General features: G+C 36.1%; 2 protein-coding genes across 2 annotated transcripts; one reads left to right on the top strand and one right to left on the bottom strand.

Moving 5' to 3' along the window:
* The first annotated feature begins 1,870 nt into the window (after positions 1–1,870).
* Positions 1,871–18,121, top strand: LOC107842772 (cullin-1). The gene is made up of 20 exons (XM_016686798.2): positions 1,871–2,059; positions 6,818–7,009; positions 7,099–7,198; positions 7,946–8,131; positions 13,007–13,054; positions 13,137–13,340; positions 13,463–13,540; positions 13,717–13,806; positions 13,880–13,960; positions 14,040–14,102; positions 15,263–15,298; positions 15,373–15,459; positions 15,557–15,706; positions 15,808–15,863; positions 15,952–16,072; positions 16,514–16,675; positions 16,851–16,994; positions 17,108–17,326; positions 17,420–17,587; positions 17,672–18,121. The coding sequence occupies exons 2-20, from the start codon at positions 6,876–6,878 to the stop codon at positions 17,771–17,773; spliced, it is 2,229 nt and encodes a 742-aa protein (XP_016542284.1). The 5' UTR covers positions 1,871–2,059; positions 6,818–6,875; the 3' UTR covers positions 17,774–18,121.
* On the bottom strand, positions 11,203–12,029 carry LOC124896650. Its single transcript, XM_047408275.1, has one exon. The coding sequence runs from the start codon at positions 11,928–11,930 to the stop codon at positions 11,352–11,354; it is 579 nt and encodes a 192-aa protein (XP_047264231.1). The 5' UTR covers positions 11,931–12,029; the 3' UTR covers positions 11,203–11,351.
* Positions 18,122–20,020: the final 1,899 nt, after the last annotated feature.

The following is a 20,020-nucleotide window of genomic DNA, read 5'->3' as shown; positions in this document are numbered from 1 at the left end:
TGTTAGGAAACAAAAACCCTTGTTTTATGGGTATATGTAATGAACAAAGAAGGTCGGGTCACAGATTTGGATCATTGTCGGGATGGGCATTTTTTTTGTTTATTTTCAACATCTTATTTGGGCTGTAGATCTTATGATGGGTTGGTCCATTATTGTAAAACTATTAGTATTTGTTTTATTTCCCATTAATCAATAAAATACCAAATTAAACCCAGAAAATAGTGTTTGGACTTAAATAATTAATTTAATTATATTAATCCGCAATATTTATTTATGACTAATATATTTTGAATTTAATATAATCTAAATTTTATACTGGTTTAAATTTAATAAAATTCATCGCCCACAGAGACACTAAAATTTTATCCTGAGATTATTTATTTTATCCCTTACACCAAACGACCCCTTAAAGTAGAATAATTTTTATGTATGAAAAAACAAAAAAATCACGTTTATTTAATAAACACAAAGCTAATTACCCAATAAAATCTACTCGATCGATTACTTCGTGGTTTGGGATTAAAAATAACTAATTCTTTATTGACATAGACATAATAATCTTCGGTAGATAATTCATGTGATAAAAGAAAGTTAAAATAACGTACGGGAGACTGATGTTTTGTGCAGCTCAATGGTGCGTGAAATTTGAATCAATCTACAATTTCAATGGGAAGATTGATTATTATTGCAAGTGCATAAAATTTATATAATTAAAAAAAGATTGACATTAAAGATATTTTAATTGTGCTATTCAGTTGCATGTGCATAATTAATCTATATTTCAATTGATTTAAGATTCTAGATTTTAAGACTACTTAATAGTTTAAATAACCAAAATTTAATTGATTTTAAAGTTTTAAATATTATTAAAATAAATTAGATTATAATTTTATCGAATATAAAATATATTTATTGAGGTCAACGCACATGCAAGTATACACAATCATATAGATAATACTTATATAATTTCGAATCCACATATCATATTCATAGGGACTTGCCAAATTGATAATCTAGTTTGAACTATTATTTCAGTTACTCAAAAGAAACAAACAATTTTGGAATTTTGTTACTCTAACCTTAACAAGAAAAAAAAAGAAAAACTATAGCAAGTTGAGTTTTAATCAGGTGACGAAAAGGTCCAGGGTATTGCAAAATAACAATCTGGTTGAGTACCCAATCGTACACTTATTTATTTTTCCCACTCAATTATCTCTAATTCATATTCCTGTGATCTTTGGTTAATAGTAAAGTATATGTACATTTTTTTAGTATCAATCGAGTAAGAACATTTTTTTAGTATCAATCGAGCAAGATTAAATAATATATTTCTATCCTCATCAGCAAACGATATCCTTTTTTTATGAGGTTCACAAACAAGCTTTACTTTATCTTTTTACTCTCGTAACTTCCTCTTCTGAATCTAGTAAGAACCACAGATATTTGGTATCAATTACATACGAATTATTCCTTTCATTTAAAAAAGAATGATATACTTTTCTTTTTAGTTCGTTTCAAAATTGAATGATCTTTTTTTATTTTTATTTTTAGTAACATTTTAATTTTCTACTTGACATATTTAAAATTACAACTTAAAAATATTTTGATATATTTCAATATATTTGATACATCTTTAATTTACGATGAAAAAATTTAAAAATTTAATATTATTGTTATACTCTATATCAAATTAAAATAAATCCTTTTTTTTAAATGAAAGAAGATAGGAAGCGAGTAATGTGCACCCTCTATGTTTTATTCAAGCACTTGAGATGAAAATGTACAAAAAATCAGAAATACTAAGGGTAGATTTACCATTAACCCGCAATGAAAAAGGAAAAAGAACAAATTATCGCGGCAAAAATGGAAATAGTTAGAAGTAAGAGGGAGGTTTTGGAGGAAAGAGGAAAAACACATAAAAGGGGAAAGAGATTCACATCTCACCCGATTCTCTTCCTCTCATCAATGCTTCCTCCCAGCTTCTTCTCTTGCCTTCATTGGCTCTAAACTCTCCGATCACTTTTCCGGTGTATTCCTTCTCTCTCTGGTGGCATCACAGGTATATTTTCCCGTTAAATTATCAACACCGATTCGATGTACATGTATATTTTTGGTTTTATTGCTTCTTCATTTGCTTCGGATTGATTCTGTTATTGATTTTGTTACGAGTTGTTATTGAAATTGTGTTTTTTTGTTGAGGTTTATTTTGCGATCTTCACAGGCAGCTGTGATTGATGGACTAGTTTTATGTTGTTGTCACTTGTGAGGTTCTTTTATTTTTTTTTTTGGTTTCTCTACAATTGATTAATGATTCAGAGCATGAGTGTTTTGTGCTTCTGTGGTTAGGTTTAGTGGATGTTTGGTGTTCATTACTGGTAGTGTTTGAGTTCGATTTTCCGGTTCATCCTTTGTTGCAACTGACGGGTAAACTAGCAATTCAATACGGAACACTGATTCCATTAGTTTGTTTTATCTCGTTAACTGCCTGAAATTTTAGTGTTTGCAGACTTTTCAGTTTTCAGTGTGTTAGATGTGTGCTTTTTGTATTCTCAGTTTTATGTGTTTACTAGTGTTGGACATGGGTAATGCACGTGTTTCCCATGCTAATGTAGAAACATTTTAAAGCAATATAAATTAATCAGAATTAGTGGTCGATGAGTTGCACGAAATTTAAAGGAGAAAGTACAACTCCAGCAGATGAAAGGTGATCTTATTCGATCTATAGTTGTTGTCATTGGAAAGAAAATTTTTACTGGGATTGCCATCAAATGAAGTTGAAAAGATACCCTTCATTTTCAGGGGAGAAATAAACATTTCTTTAGTGCTATCGTTTTCTAATTCAGGTAATAAGGTAATTTATAATTGTACACGGTCAATTAGATCTGTATAACCTTTTTCTACATAGCTTCTATTAATATATCAAATATTCTAGGCAACAATTTACAGTATAGTACATTATGAAATGATGGGTAATAAGATACAAACACAGTGTAAGAAAACAGTTACACAAAATAGAAGAAAGCAACACCTAATCACCGCAATTTCACATGTCCAAGACACAAGACAACTCCATACATTCGTAAGTCAAGTATAAGCGAAAAATCACACAAGAAAAGATCATCAAGAAGCACATGCAAAGCTTTGCCATCTATGCACATATACAGAAAGAAATAAAAATAAGAATAAAGAAAGTGAGGGTCTTTCTCAGCAAAAAAGGGGATAAAAAATACTCCTAGACAGGAAAAAAATGATTTTGTTAAACAAAGAAAAATGTTTAACAGATCTGCGGTAGAGTAGAGGAACTTATGTAGTAGAAAGAATTGCCTAGAAAGGCCAAGCCGGACTTCAATTGATAATGGATATAAATGTATAATTTTTTCTTATAGAGGAGATCATTGCATTCACATTTGATTTAGTAACAGATGACTTTCTTACTGAATAATGATAACAGAGAAAACAAAAAGTTTTCCGAACCCATGCTACTCTTTAGTTCAGGAAGGGAAAAGACTTAGAATGTGATTAAATCCTTTCCAATTGACTCAAGAAGGAGATGTCGTAGCTATTGAAGGGGACAAAGATAGTTACTGCATGAGCAGAGGAGACTCAGACAGAGGACATGACTCAAGAAGGAGATGTCATGGCTATTGAAGGGGGACAAAGATAGTTACTGCATGAGCAGAGGAGGTGGAAACTTTCGAGAATCAGATGGTCACATACAATGAACCAGAACCTTTGACCCTAGAAGAAAATCTTACAGTAGAAATGATAGAGATGAGGGCTACAATCTGGGTACACCTTAATGTGATCAAATTAGGGCAAGCCTTTGGAGCAGCTTTCAGGGGATGTGAAAAAGGGGCCTATGCTTTGTACATGAAGCTGGATCAAAAGAGATACTTGAAGAGACATGCAGTAAAGGGCAAATCCTCAAATAGTAATAACAACATAATCCCAAAACAGCTCTGGAATCTAATCTTCGATATGGAATTCAAGGATGGTGAACCTAGAACCAGTGGGAGGAAACTAACCATTATGCATAGATGAGGCTAAAGATTGTGTCTTGGAATGTGAGGGGGCTTAGTGAGGAAACAAAGAGTGGGGTGGTAAGGAATCTGATTAATCAATGGGATGTAGATGTTATTTCTGTAGAAACAAAGTTGGGGGGAAATATAGATAGACTCATAGATAGTATCTGAGATAATAGATGGGTGGGAGAGATACATTTGGAGGCAAATGGTAGCCGGGGGGAGGAGGGGGAGGGGGAAATATTATCATATGGCACTGGAGAGTTTGGAAAGGGGAAATGGTAGAACATGGCAACAAAGCATAACATGTAAAATGTCAAGTGAAAATTCTGATTTCTTTTGGTTTGTGACAGCAGTATATGTAGAATGTAAAAGAGTGGAAAGAAGAGAGTTCGGGTTTGTGGGTGGGGGGTGGGGGAGCCATATTGAGTGGGGGGATGCAGGGCATTGGGTGGTGGGAGGTGATTTTAATGTAATCAGATATCCCAATGAAAGAACAAACTGTTTCAGAATAAATGGAGCAATGGCTGAGTTATCTGAATGTATTGACGAGTAATTTTACTTTTACGTTGAGGGTAAATTGGTCGTTGAACTTTTAAAGGGTATTTTGTAAACTAACTTTACACTAAGGGACTTCCCTTTTAGAATAAGTCTGACAGGATATGCATTTATAGGAAAATGTTTACAATTTTTTTTTGGTGGAACCCGAACAAAATTGTAAGAGCAACGGCTCATATCTTTTAGGGAAAAGTGTGCAATTTTGGTAACTCTAGTTTATTTGGCAGAATGAAGGTGGCAGAAATGCGGATGTTGCGCTGGATGTGTGGACTGACCCGAAGGGATAGAGCTCGGAATGAGACTATCCGGGAGAAGGTTGGGGTGACTTCAGTGGAGTGTAAGATGCGGGAAGCACGATTGAGATGGTTCGGACACGTGAAGAGGAGGGGCATGGATGCCCCGGTCCGTAGGTGTGAGAGGCTAGCGTTGGATGGTTTTAGACGGGGTAGGGGTAGACCGAAGAAGTACTGGGGTGAGGTGATTAGGCGGGACATGGAACAGTTACAGCTTACCGAGGACATGACCCTAGATAGGAAGGTCTGGAAGACGCGAATTACGGCAGAGGATTAGGGCCTGTTCGGGTCGCTAATGTAGGGAGGTAATTGGTGGGGGTGTATTCCTGGTATGATTCCGTATTCAATGTTCTGTTCCGTGTTCCGTGTTCTATGTTTGTTACGAATCTGTGTGCTTTCCTCTGCTTTATATTCCTGCATTCCTGCTTTACTCTGTTTTATATTCCTTATGGCTGCAGTATCTATGTTATGTCATCTGCTTCTGTGCTGTACTATGTGTTTGTTTGATATCTCGTAACTTGAGCCGGGGGTCTTTCGGAAACAGCCTTTCTACTTCATCAGAGGTAGAGGTATGGACTGCGTACATCTTACCCCCCCCAGACCCCACAAAGTGGGAATACACTGGGTTTGTTGTTGTTGTTGTTGTTGTTAGTTTATTTGGGTCCTAGCAACAACTTGGTTGGAAAGTTGGTTCATTTTGGGATTCTCTATCAAGTCAGGGTCTCCTGGAATCAAGTCAGGATCGTTAGGAATCAATCAGTTATGTTAAATGTGCTTTGAGATATATCATATGATACCAACAGACATGTTTCATGCCACCAAAATGTTGTTAACGTGTGGTACTAGTCTAATAACAGCAGTTTTTCCACACAAAGGACGTTAAGAGCTTGCAAGAAAATTGCTGAAATAATCTGGTAATAGAAATGAGAGTAGAATTCCTTTTCACAGAGAAATAAGCATGAATAATAGTAAGCTCACATGAGTAATTGAATGCTGCTTGTGGGTTGTGTAGTTATGAAACATGCAACATAGATGATTTTTTGGCAAGTAAATATCGATAACGAATGAGGTAATTAATTAGGGTTTTCCTTTTGGCTCAATGTAGGTAGTCTCTGTTGCACCTTATTGTACTTTTGTGGGCTCTCTCTCTCTCTCTAAGGCTTCTTTTTGTTGTGACGTGGTGATATTCCCTGTTTCTTTACTATTTTTACTTTAGGCTTATCTCAACACTTCTAGAATTTTGGAGTTTGGACTCGTTTAGTCAAATATATGGTTCATTTGTTCTCGATAATACATTATACTGAAAGTCTTATACACACAACTAAATATCTAATTTAGAGTGGTAAAGAATAACCAAGATCATATTGAACCAATAAAAAATGCACTACATTTGCAAATAAGGGCATCGATAACTGTGGTAATTCGGACTACTTCCAGTTGGTGAACTTTGATTGATTTCTTTTATGCAATTCTGCTGGTGATGTCCGAGTTATAGTGGATTCTATTCTTGGTGTTACTTTATCTTCTTCTCTTCTCTTCGTGTTGCTCGAGTTTTAAGCCTCCAACATGAAATCCTGTTTCGTGTTCTTGATTCTTAGTCATATTATACTACCCTTTCTATAGTGAGACCCAGAAATGGCTCAATGTACTTGTGCAATTCTAGCATTCATTACTTCTTAATAGCCCCTCACTTTGAATCCTTGAAACCCAAGTATTCTGCTCCATATTTCAAGAATAAAGCCATGTTTGTAGCCTGTCCGACATCGGCCTTTTGGGATTTAATAAGAACACTCTTCCTTTCATATGTTCATCTCTTCTCAACAAGAAGTCAAGTTTTACTGTGATTTGATTTTCTGATGGCTTAAAAATTGCTTGATATTCTTACTAGCTTTTGTTGAGTTTAGTTTGTGATGTAATTTAGTTTGGGAACATGCTACTCCACAGGTGTTTGAAATTTCAGTAGGGTTGCATTCTGTTGAATTGTGAAGATATTGAAATCACAATGAACCAGCGTTCCACAATCAATCTAGAACATGGATGGGACTTCATGCAAAGGGGCATTACAAAGCTGAAGAACATTCTAGAAGGGCTGCCCGAGCCTCAGTTCAGCTCAGAGGACTATATGATGCTGTATACGTATCCTTTTGGCTTTTAGACTTCCACATGTTAGAGGTGTGTATAACTTGGATTTGATTCACCTTTCATTTCCTTAAGTCTATTAACAGGACAATTTACAACATGTGTACTCAGAAGCCCCCACATGATTATTCTCAACAGCTGTATGACAAATATCGTGAAGCTTTTGAAGAATATATCACAACAACGGTAAGGGTAGCTGCAGTTCTCATTCTCATTTCACTTTAGTAGCAATTAAATGATGTACTACAATAAAACAGGAAGAATAAGAGTTGAAGAAGTATTTTTATCAATTTTTTTTTGATGTTTGCTATATCTATGTACTATTCTGGATTGTCTGTTCTCTATGTATCATTCTGGAATTTTTGGAACTTATAAAATGATTTCTTTAATAAGGAAAGGAAAATCATTAGTTTGGTGAGCCCTTTGTTGCCTCTTTTATGTTTCGATTTTAGGCATGTATATATAGAGGGCTTAGAACGGGTAGTTTTCTTGGTGCCCTCTATGTTTTTATTTAAGGAGGATCCATGTGCAAGTATCAACAGGTCTTTTAGGATCTGACTGTAATTCAGACACTGTTTTCCCCAGAAGTGTATTATTTTTAGATTTCATTCACACTATTGTTAAAACTGATTTTAAAAGTGGACTTACGTTGTATAAGATTTGAATTTAGAAGCTTCTCATGCTGCTTCTTCATTCCATATAATAATAAGAAAAAGGTATGGGGCAAGTGGAGAGAAGTTACAAAAACACAACTAAATTCCATGGATTTTTTGTATGTTTATTTAGGCATGCAATTTAGCTGAGTTTAAAATGATGGAAAACTCAAATTTGGCTTAAAGTTCATTCACCTAATTTTTTGTTTCTCTAGATAATTATCTCCTGACATTCTCTATATTTCAATACTACAATTCAGTTTCACTTTTTCTGAAATAGGTATTGCCTTCTTTGAGAGAAAAACATGACGAGTTCATGTTGCGAGAGCTGGTAAAAAGGTGGTCAAACCATAAGGTCATGGTCAGATGGTTATCGCGATTCTTCCATTATCTTGATCGCTATTTCATTGCCCGGAGATCTCTACCGGGGCTTAATGAAGTTGGACTAACTTGCTTCCGAGATCTGGTAATTTATGGTTCTCCTCCTCTTTTAATAATTTTTCTTCTGTGGGCATCTATTAAAACATCTTCACCTGATTGGCTGATTCCTGCGCGAACTTCAGTTTATGGCTTGTATATTGATTTTATTCATTCTATTTTCTGGTTCTTGCCTCTTTCAGAATTTAGTTTTCATTTTGACAAGATACTTGTGAGAAATAATGGAGAAAAATATTATTGAATTGTTGTCTCTAAATTATTACATTGAGACCCTATTTATAGACACTACATGCCAATCCTTTTCCTAATAGGACACTAGATTAAAATCTCTTTTCAAGTAGAATTCAATATGTTATTCCTATTCATATTCTAACACTCCCCCTCAAGCTAGTGCATACAAGTCATATGTACTAAGCTTGTCACAAATGTAATTAATACGAGGACTGGTGAGGGCCTTGGTGAAAATATCTGCAAGTTGATCACTTGACTTCACAAATATTGTAACAATATCTCCCTAGAGTATCTTTTCTCTGACAAAGTGACAATCAATCTCTATGTGCTTGGTCCTCTCATGGAACACTGGATTAGATGCAATATGAAGGGCTGCCTGATTATCACATACAAGTTCCATCTGTCCATTTTCTTCAAATTTTAATTCTCTCAGCAATTGCTTGATCCAAACTAGTTCGCAAGTTGCTGCAGCCATTGCTCGATACTCTGCTTCGGCACTAGATCGAGCAACCACACTCTGTTTCTTACTTTTCCAGGATACCAAATTACCTCCTACTAAAACACAATATCCAGATGTAGAACGTCTATCAGAGGGTGATCCTTCCCAATCAACATCTGTATATCCAATGATATGCTCATGGCCTCGATCCTCGAAGAGTAGTCCTTTACCTGGAGATGACTTTATATATCGAAAAATTTGAACAATTGCATCCCGATGACTATCACGGGGGAAGTCATAAACTGACTTACAACACTCATAGGAAAAGAAATGTCAGGTCTAGTCGCTGTGAGATAATTCAATTTTACAACCAACCGCCTATACCTGCCAAGATCACTAAGTGGCTCCCCCTGCGTGGCAGAAGTTTAGCATTTGGATCCATAGGAGTGTCAATGGGTCGACATCCTATCATTCCTGTCTCCTCAAGAATGTCTAAAGCATACTTGCGTTGAGAAATAACAATACCTGAGTTGGACTGAGCAACCTCAATTCTTAGAAAGTATTTCAATCTGCCAAGGTCTTTAGTCTGAAAATGCTGAAAGAGATGTTGCTTCAAGTTAGTGATACCATCTTGATCATTGCCAGTAATAACAATATCGTCAACATAAATCACTAAATAAATACACAGATTTGGTTCAGAATGGCGATAAAACACTGGATGATCAGCTCCACTACGAATCATGCCAAACTCCTGAATAACTGTGCTAAACTTTCCGAACCAGGCTCGAGGGGATTATTTCAAACCATAAAGTAACTTGCGCAATCGACATACAAGGCTACCAGACTCCCCCTGAGCAACAAAACCAGGTGGTTGCTCCATATAAACTTCTTCCTCAAGATCACCATACAGAAAAGCATTCTTAATGTCCAACTGATAAAGAGGCCAATGATGAACGATAGCCATAGAGAGAAAAAGACAGACTGATGCTATTTTAGCCACGGGAGAGAAAGTGTCACTATAATCAAGTCCAAATATCTGGGTATATCCTTTGGCAACAAGGCAAGCCTTCAGCCGATCAACCTGACCATCTGAACCAACTTTGACTGTATAAATCCAACGACAACCAACAGTAGATTTACCTGCAGGAAGGGAAACAAGCTCTCAAGTACCACTCGTATGTAAAGCAGACATCTCATCAATCATATCTCATCAATCATAGCCTGTTTCCATCCTGAATGGGAAAGTGCTTCACCTGTAGTCTTAGGAATGGAAATAGAGAACAAAGATGATACAAAAGCATAATGGGGTGATGACAAACAATGATAACTCAAGAAAGTATAATGTGGGTTAGCATTACGAGTGGATCTTATACCTTTTTGAAGTGCAACTGATTGACTAGGAAGAGGCATGTCCGCAGTAGGGGAAGCGTCAGGCACAGGACATGAATCATCTAGGACTGATGCTGGACGTGGGCATCGGTGATAAGTCAATAGTGGTGGCACTATGGCTGGAGATGGAGAAGTAATTGTAGATTCCTCCAAGATTGGTGTGGGTAAGATTGGAGGTATGGGTTAGAGATATTAAGATGATCAGAAGATGTATAGTAAGGTTGAGATTCAAACAATATGACATCAGCGGACATAAGATAGCGACCCAGATCAGGTGAATAGCATCGATACCCTTTTTAATCTCAAGAGTAACCAAGGAAGACACATTTGAGAGCATGAGGGGCTAATTTATCTTTTCCTGGGGCTAAGTTATGAACAAAACATGTGCTCCCAAAAACACGAGGGGGGATAGAGTAGAGATGTGACTGAGGAAATAGTATGGAATGGGGAACCTTATTCTGGATCGAAGATGATGGAATTCTGTTAATGAGATGGCAGGATGTGAGGACCGCATCGCCCCAAAAATGAGTGGAACATGGGATTTAATGAGAAGAGTGCGAGCAGTCTCATAAGATGCCTATTTTTTCTTTCTGCTATACCGTTCTGCGGAGGGGTGTATGGACATGATGTTTGGTGAATAATTCCTTGATAAGTCATAAACTCCTGAAACTGGGAGGATAAGTATTCTAAGGCATTATCACTACGAAAAGCACGAATAGGAACACCAAATTGATTTTGTATTTCAGCACAAAAACTTTTGAATATAGAGAATAACTTGGAACGATCTTTCATTAAGTAAACCCAAGTACATCTTGAAAAATCATCGATGAAAGTAACAAAGTAACGAAATCCTAACGGTGAACTGACTCTACTAGGATCCCAAATATCGGAATGAACTAATGAGAAAATAGACTCTGAGCGACTCTCAATACTACATGAAAATGTAGCACGGGTGTGTTTCCCAAGTCGACACGACTCACAATCTAATGTGGATAGACTAGACAAACTAGGCACCATCTTTTGTTGCTTGGATAGACTAGGATGTCCCAAACGTTTATGAATAAGATTGGGAGGATCTGTAGCGGAGCATGCTGTGAAGGAATTTAAAGCGGTAAGATGGTAAAGGCCTTGTGATTCATGTCCTATGCCAATTGTCTGTCCCGTTTTGCGGTCGTGCATTAAAAAAGAATCATAAAAAAAAGTTAATACTACAATCAAGGGCACGTGTCAAATGACTAACAGATGCAAGATTAAAAGGACAACCAGGGACATAAAGAACAGAGTCTAGAGTGACAGAAGATAGGGGTTTGTCTTGTCCAACTCCTTTTGGCTCTGTTCGAATTCCATTAGCTAAAGTAATAGCTGGAAGAGATTGTGAATAAACAATATCAGACAAAAGTGATTTATCACCAGAAATATGATCAGAAGCACTTGAGTCCACAACCCATGATCCAAAGGTAGGAGATTGTGCAGTTGGGGCTATTGGTAGAAATATATGCTTACTTGCTTGATACTGAAGATACTCATTATATTCCTTATCAGATAAATACACCCGTTGATCACCTGTGGTGTTAGACTGAGCAATATGAGCATTTTTAGTTGGTCGACCATGCAAAGAATAGCATATTCCATGAGTATGTCCAAGCCTATTACAATAACTACACTTAGGTGTAGAATAACATACACCACGAGTATGTCCAAGCCTTTTACAATAACTACACTTAGCACGAGATCTTCCAAATCGACCTTTCCCTCGTCGATTCTTCATGGACTGGGACGTTTGATTTATCTGATCTTCTCATTAAGGGCTCAGATTTAATCATAGACTTGAACTTTCAATTTCAATATTTTTGGAGCCAAAAAAAAAAAAATATCATGCCCAAAAGATATCTTGAGAATTTGACTTGAAAATCCCAAGAACCATATTTGAATTTCTGAACAAAAAAAAATCCCCCCAAAAAAAACTGATGTCGCCGGAATTAGGGTTCCGGCGGTCGGAATCTCAAAATAATTTTCGGAATCTGGAAATGAGCAAGTGGTTGGAGTCAGAATAGACCGGCGACCCTAACAGAAAATGAAACAACTCAAAAATCGACCGGAGATGGGCTCACGCGCCGGCGCGTGACGCAGATCTTGCCGGAATTTCTGGATTCCGGCTGGCGCGTGGCGGCGCGTGGAGGGTAATTTTTCCGCGGTTTTCGTTGGGTTTTTGTCGCCTGATCTTTCCGATCCTTTTGGTGGTGTTGTATTTTTCACACAACCCACAAAATAAAAATTGACTCAAATCAGTCCCCGGAATTGACGCACGGTGACCTAGTTATCTTTTCTGATATTTCTAACCTTCTCTGATACCATGTGAGAAATAATGGAGAAAAATATTATTGAATTGTTGTCTCTAAATTGTTACATTGAGACCCTATTTATAGATACTACATTCCAATCCTATTCCTAATAGGACACTAGATTACAATCCCTTTCCAAGTAGAATTCAATATGTTATTCCTATTCATATTCTAACAATACTCAACTGCTGCCATGTTCTTTTACGAAAAGATGTTATCATTTAGTCCCTCCTTTCCAATTTATGTGAAGGTTGTTTGACTGGGCACGGAGTTTAATAGAAAAAGAAAGACTTAAAACTTGTGGTATAAGATAAGCCCTAGAAATTTGGTGGCTATAAATCATTTCATCAAAGGCAAAATAGGATGTTTGAAGTTAATTGTTACTAAATATAGAAAGATGCCATTTTTTTTGGGACTGACTAAAAAAGAAAGAGGATCACATAAATGGGGACATAGATTGAGACCGAGGGAGTATCTTACTGGCAACTGTTTTCTATTTCAGGTCTACCAAGAGTTGAATGGAAAAGTCAGGGATGCTGTTATATCTCTGGTATCCCTTTGGTCTTGTTTTGAGTTCTCATTACCATTTCCTTTTTCCTTTTAATTATTGAGTATAACATTCCTCTAACCAGATTGATCAAGAGCGTGAGGGAGAGCAAATTGACAGAGCTCTACTGAAGAATGTGCTAGATATATTTGTTGAAATTGGAATGGGGTCGATGGATTATTATGAGAATGATTTTGAAGCTGCAATGCTCAAGGACACCGCAGCTTATTATTCTCGCAAAGCTTCTAACTGGATACTTGAAGATTCATGTCCAGATTATATGCTGAAAGTTAGTATACCGCATATGCAACCCCTTGTTCTGTCACTCTTGCTCTGTTGCTTCTTCTGTTTGTCCTTTTTCTTGTTAACGCCCATATGTTAACCTACATAATCATGTCAACGTTCCTTTAGGCCGAGGAGTGCTTGAAACGGGAGAAAGATAGGGTCTCTCACTATCTTCATTTAAGCAGTGAGACAAAGTTGCTTGAGGTTCATTCCAGCTCTTAATCTTTTTGCTTTACTGGAACTCTAGCCTTCAAGATGGAGGATGTAACTTCATCCTGTATTGACAATTTCAGCTTTTGTTGTTCAGATATTTTTTTTTTCTGGATCTTGCCTATCAACTTCAAATTAGTTGCAACTTTACTAGTCTCACATTTCTACAGAAAGTGCAACATGAGTTGTTGTCTGTGTATGCCACTCAACTTCTTGAGAAGGAGCACTCTGGGTGCCATGCGTTACTAAGAGATGATAAGGTAGTTAGCAGCGTCTTAATGTCCATGATTTTGAAATTTTTTTCAGTCACTGACCCAATCATGATTTTATCAGGTTGAAGATTTATCAAGGATGTATAGGCTCTTTTCTAAGATTCCTCGAGGCTTAGACCCTGTGGCTAATATATTTAAGCAGGTTTGTGATCTCATGACCTCGCATTGATTGTATGCTTATAAGTTACTTACATATATCCTTTTTTCCCCCCTGAATGCAGCATGTTACTGCTGAAGGTACAGCTTTGGTCAAACAGGCTGAAGATGCTGCTAGCAACAAAAAGGTTTGTACAATCTATCCTTTTTTCGAACTCTTTGATTTTGAGAATTTTTGGTTCTTCTTTATTTGGTGTTTATACACTTACTGACATGGAACAAGTCAAACCAGAAGTTTCTTTCTGCTATTTTAATATGTCAGGTTACTTGTATTCAAGGGTCTGATAACCTTAATTTCATATTTTACACATTTATCAATTATGAATTGGAAGAAAGGGGATTGGGAAGGTTGTTCCTTCTCAGTATAAATATTAGTGAAAGGAAAATCCTGCTGCTTCACAATATATCAAGTAAAAAGTGATTCTAAACTCAGTAAAAAAGCAAGTGACAACAAGTTGAGTGACTTTTATCAGAAAAAGCAATCCCTTGAAAGGGGGAGATGACCGCTATAATATAGTGTATCACATCCTGAGTTGTCAATTTGTGAGACTAGCTATTTTGTTGCTGATTAGAGCATCTTGCTATTCTTTTTACTTTTTCCTTTTTGGTTTCCCACCCGGTGTCGGTTCCTGCACTGGAGCCCGACTAAATCCGGATTCGCGTCAGGGAGCCCCATATTGGGTGTAAAGCGCTCCCTAGCAAAGGATACTCCGTACCCAAGAGTACTCAAACCCAAGACCTGGTTGGGGATGAAGGAGTACTTACCACTCCACCACAATTGGTAGCATCTTTGCTATCTGCTTGTTTTATTTTTCCAATTTGCACTTTTGATGAGGTTTGTTCAGAGATTTCTTGTTAACATCATATCTTCTCTTTTCTATCAAAAGCATGAAGTCACAAAGATTGACTTCATCTCAGTGATTGTTTTGTTTCATTTACTTTATTTGACCTTCTGTACATGATCATTAATAATTTGGTGGTTAGGAATGTTACTTCAAAGTGATGGTAAAAGTTTCTTTGAAACAGAAACCCCACCAAATTCTGTAGTTATCCTAAAAGAAAGAGCATAAGCAGTTGCCTAGGGAACCAACAAATGATTTTTGTTACATTTCCTCTTTGTATTTTAACTTTAACCCTTCTGCTGGTTAGAACAATGTCGGGATTAATTCATTTTCGCCTTTTTAGGGACGATTGTATAAAATATGAGACTGGTATTTGTTGTGATTTCATTCAATAGAAATTACTCAATGTCATGCATTCTTTCTGATCACCTAGTGTTCTTTAACAGGCAGAGAAAAGAGATGTGGTTGGTTTGCAGGAACAGGTGATCCCTTAGTAAATCTGTTATCTGATCCTTGAATATATTTTTGGCGGTTAATTTACTTCAGAATTTTTCAGATTTTTGTTCGGAAAGTGATTGAGCTTCATGATAAGTATATGGCATATGTGAATAACTGTTTCCAAAACCACACACTTTTTCACAAGGTATGTATTAGAGCACATGGCAGTTGTCTAATTTAATTGTTCTGCTATGTGCATTAAGGTTAAATAGCTAATATCTGTCCCCTTTGTCAATTTCTAGGCGCTTAAAGAAGCTTTCGAACTTTTCTGCAACAAGGGTGTTGCTGGTAGCTCAAGTGCTGAACTTCTTGCCACATTCTGCGACAATATTCTCAAGAAAGGCGGGAGTGAGAAATTGAGTGATGAAGCCATTGAAGAGACGCTGGAGAAGGTGAGCTCTTGCTCTATAGGTCCCTTCGTTTCCTCTAGAACATCTGCTTTTTCTTGGTACTATTGGATCTGGAAAAAATTGATAATAGATCTCACTTGCAGGTTGTAAAGCTGCTAGCATATATTAGTGACAAGGACTTGTTTGCAGAATTCTATAGGTAGAGTTACTGCTACTGCGTATCTCAACCACTACTTGGATAGTAGCTTCTCTGTTACAAGTTTATGGTTTCTTGTTTTCTTTTCCAGGAAAAAGCTAGCCCGGCGGTTGTTATTTGATAAGAGTGCCAATGATGAACACGAGAGAAGTATCCTTACAAAGTTGAAGCAGCAGTGTGGGGGCCAGTTCACATCAAAGATGGAGGGAATGGTAAGCTATCCAGATCAGTTATGCTGTATTTTTTCACCCACCAATCTTCTGTTGAAAGAAAGAAATTCCAGGTGCTTTGAAGGCAAGAGTTGCAACATCCAGAAGATTAAAATCCATTGCCTTGCCTTAGCTTATTTTTTTTCTTTTTTGGTGTAAACAGGAAATTGGGGGGGGGGGGGTTGAGATACCATAGATCTAGTAGATTTCATAGGTAACTTATAAAGTTTTTCTTTGCTTTTGGGCAGTCCGCTAGGAGGAAATTCCATTTGATTGGGAGTTGTAAGATCTATCTCTTGGATGATGAGTTTCTGTTAATACAAAGTTACCCTTACTCAAAAAAAAATGTTATGCTGCTTTTTTCTTCTTTTTATGGAGAAGGTCAAATTCAATTATGCTGTATTTGAGGCTATGTTCTCTTGTGACATTCTTCTCTTCCTATAGGTGACAGATTTGACATTGGCAAGGGAAAATCAAGCCAGCTTTGAGGAGTATTTGAGCAACAATCCAGCAGCAAATCCAGGAATTGACTTGACGGTGACTGTCTTGACTACTGGCTTCTGGCCTAGCTACAAGTCTTTTGATCTCAACCTCCCAGCAGAAATGGTATATCATATCAATCTGTTAATTGTCATTATGCAGTTGAATTGTCTTGGTTTTGGCCCTTCTTCCTCTTGCTGAAATTCTTCTCTTTGGGCGAAGAATGATGCATGCTTTTTACTTGAATCATTTTCTTGTCAAACATCCTGTCATTGACTCATTTTATGCTGTGCATTATCAGGTTAGGTGCGTTGAAGTATTCAAGGAGTTTTATCAAACAAAAACGAAGCACAGGAAACTTACGTGGATATACTCTTTGGGAACTTGCAATATAAATGGAAAATTTGAGCCAAAGACTATTGAGCTCGTTGTCACTACTTATCAGGTTAGTTGACCAGGTTGGCTTACTCTTTTCCATCAGATAGGCTTACTTAATGTGAAACATTATTATTATGTTATCAATGAGAAAATGAGACTGAGACTTCTTCCTTTTCATAGGCTTCTGCTCTGCTGCTCTTTAATGCATCGGATAGATTGAGTTATCAGGAAATCATGACGCAACTAAACCTATCAGATGATGATGTTGTTCGGCTTCTTCATTCCCTTTCATGTGCGAAGTACAAGATTCTCAACAAGGAGCCAAGCACCAAAACAATTTCTCCGACTGATGTCTTTGAGTTCAATTTTAAGTTCACTGACAAAATGAGGAGGATCAAGGTACAATTAAGGACGAGTTAGGTTAACCTTCTGTTATGAATTTTTGCACTACATTACTGACCCCGTGAGGATATTGCTGTAATGGGAATGCAGATACCTCTCCCTCCTGTTGATGAGAAGAAAAAGGTAATTGAAGATGTTGACAAAGATAGGCGGTACGCTATAGATGCTTCAATTGTGCGTATTATGAAGAGTCGTAAAGTATTGGGCTACCAGCAACTGGTCATGGAGTGTGTTGAGCAGTTGGGACGTATGTTCAAGGTATTCTCGGGGATGAACTTCTAAATTTTAATTTCGTTGTTCAAGTTTAACTGAGCTGATTAGTTTGTTTGGAATACTCCATAGCCTGATGTCAAAGCTATCAAGAAGAGAATTGAAGATTTGATAACTAGAGATTACCTAGAGAGGGACAAAGATAATCCGAACTTGTTCAAGTACTTGGCATGATTTGTGCAAGATCATAGTGAATGAGTGATGTTTGAATGGGCTCCTGCAATCGACATCAGGAGAAGAAACATACCACCTAAGATAAAGATGGATTTCTGTAACTCATACCCTCCTGGACCTTTGATTGCCTTGCATCAGGAGCTTGAAACTTTTTGTACAAATGGTTAAAATCCCAAGAAGTAGAATTGCCTCAGATACTTGAGATGAGTTTGCCGTAACTTCTTCCAATCTTATATGACCTGCTTTTTCTATTCTGTGTTTTGTCGGCTACCTGTTTGAGTAAATGTAATATTCCAGCAAACAGCTTACCCTCTCAGGATTCAACACAATGGTAATTTCTTTTTAGTACATCCTCAGCAATTATACTTTCTCGGTTCTTTGTAGATTGTGACTTGGACCTTGGTGATCTTTATGGGGTATTCTTTCAACCTTGTGCAAGTTTATTGGATTTGATAATGTTTTGGATCCTTAATGACTCACTTAACTCTCCTGAATGAATGCCCACTTGCCTAAATTTAAGGTCCATTATCCCACACTTCGCAAGCATGAAAAACTTGTAGCTTCGGAACGCCATTCAGGTCGGCATCTAAATTTTTATAGCTTTATGGATGGAACTATAGAAGATACTAACTCGTTATGACACATAAAAGTTACCAAAATATGCTTTTTAAAATTACAAAACCAGCTTATATAAGAAATTAGGAGAAACCATTTGTTTATATATTTGCAGAATTACTATTGGTAAAGAGTCATATTTAACTGTTAATCCAGAGAATTCTTGATTTATTTCAACCATAAAAATTATTTACTATAGTTTAGAGAACTCTCAACTTGATTTTGAGATACTAATCATTTAGATTGATATAAAATGGGTTCAACTCGAGCAACATTAAAGTTGATCCATACTAGTGTTATTATTGAGGCGTAGTTTAGAATCTTGGATCACAATGGTATTGAATGAGGGACAATTTCAAAAACTAGGTTTGTCAGAATTTTCATAATTAAAATGATGAAAACGCATGGGTGGTGGAGCACCTTCGGTGTATAATTTTCACGTTTGAAAAAAGAGAGTCTATTAAATATATTTACATTGAAGGTGCTCTATTAGCCATGAACGTTCAATAAATCTTTTACATTTTGAAGAAAGACTAATACAATCTAAAGTACCTTTAGCATTGATTTTACAATTAAAGAATCTGAAAGAAAAACCTTGTCATTTTCTGCATTGATGTGACAATAGAGATAACTTTTTCACCTCCAAGAGATTCATGTAGTTATATCTAAAGGTAATTTTTTTCTTTTATTTTTATTTTTGTAGTTACTTCAAAAATTTGTGTATTAATTTTTTTTTTTATCACATTTATTTTTTCATTATTATGTCTTTGTATTAATATTTTTTGCAATAAATTTTAATATGATGGAAAATAAATTGCTATCACAAATAAAATATGAGGAAACAAGAATTTTTATTAATATAATAATAGATTTGATTTCACTAGGCGTGTCAATTTATTTATAATAAATTTAATGTGATAAATAATAAATCACAATAACAAATAAAATATGAAGAAACGAGAATATTTATTAATAACTAATATTGGTATAAGCCTGTTTGTCTTCTTGATTCTTTTCTCTGATTTTTCTTCGTAACTTGAGGGTCGTTAGTAGCGTATTTTTCGAACGTAGGAAGGTTTGGATTTGATCTCCATGAAAGGAGGATTTTGTAGATCTTCTTGAAGTATTTGATTATATATCAAGAAGAGAGTTCTGATCTCATTGTGAATATTTCATAAGTTTATAAAATTTTTGAGATGCTTCTTTAAGGGAATATACCACCCTTAAATAGATGTAATTTCGGGTTTAGATAGATTGTCTTCAAGTTAGGTTTAGGGTGAAATATCATTCATACGCTCTAAATAAATTTGATTAATCTTGTAGAGTCCCACATATTTTCGATATCTATAAATATTGTTTCTTTTTATTTTATAAAATATAAATATAATAAAAAGTATCCCATAAAATCATCTTTTATAATATTAATTTATTTTAAGTTATTTTAAAAATTTTGTTTGTTTTCTCTTCTTTTCGAACGTAGGAAGGATTGGATTTGATCTCCATGAAAGGAGGATTTTGTCGATCTTCTTGAAGTATTTGATTATATATCAAGAAGAGAGTTCTGATCTCATTGTGAATATTTCACAAGTTTATGAAATTTTTGAGATGCTTCTTTAAGGGAATATACCACCC

This window comes from Capsicum annuum, chromosome 1 (assembly GCF_002878395.1).
Source record: "Capsicum annuum cultivar UCD-10X-F1 chromosome 1, UCD10Xv1.1, whole genome shotgun sequence".
Classification (NCBI taxonomy): Eukaryota; Viridiplantae; Streptophyta; class Magnoliopsida; order Solanales; family Solanaceae; genus Capsicum; species Capsicum annuum.
This window is presented reverse-complemented; position numbering and strand designations above follow the sequence as displayed.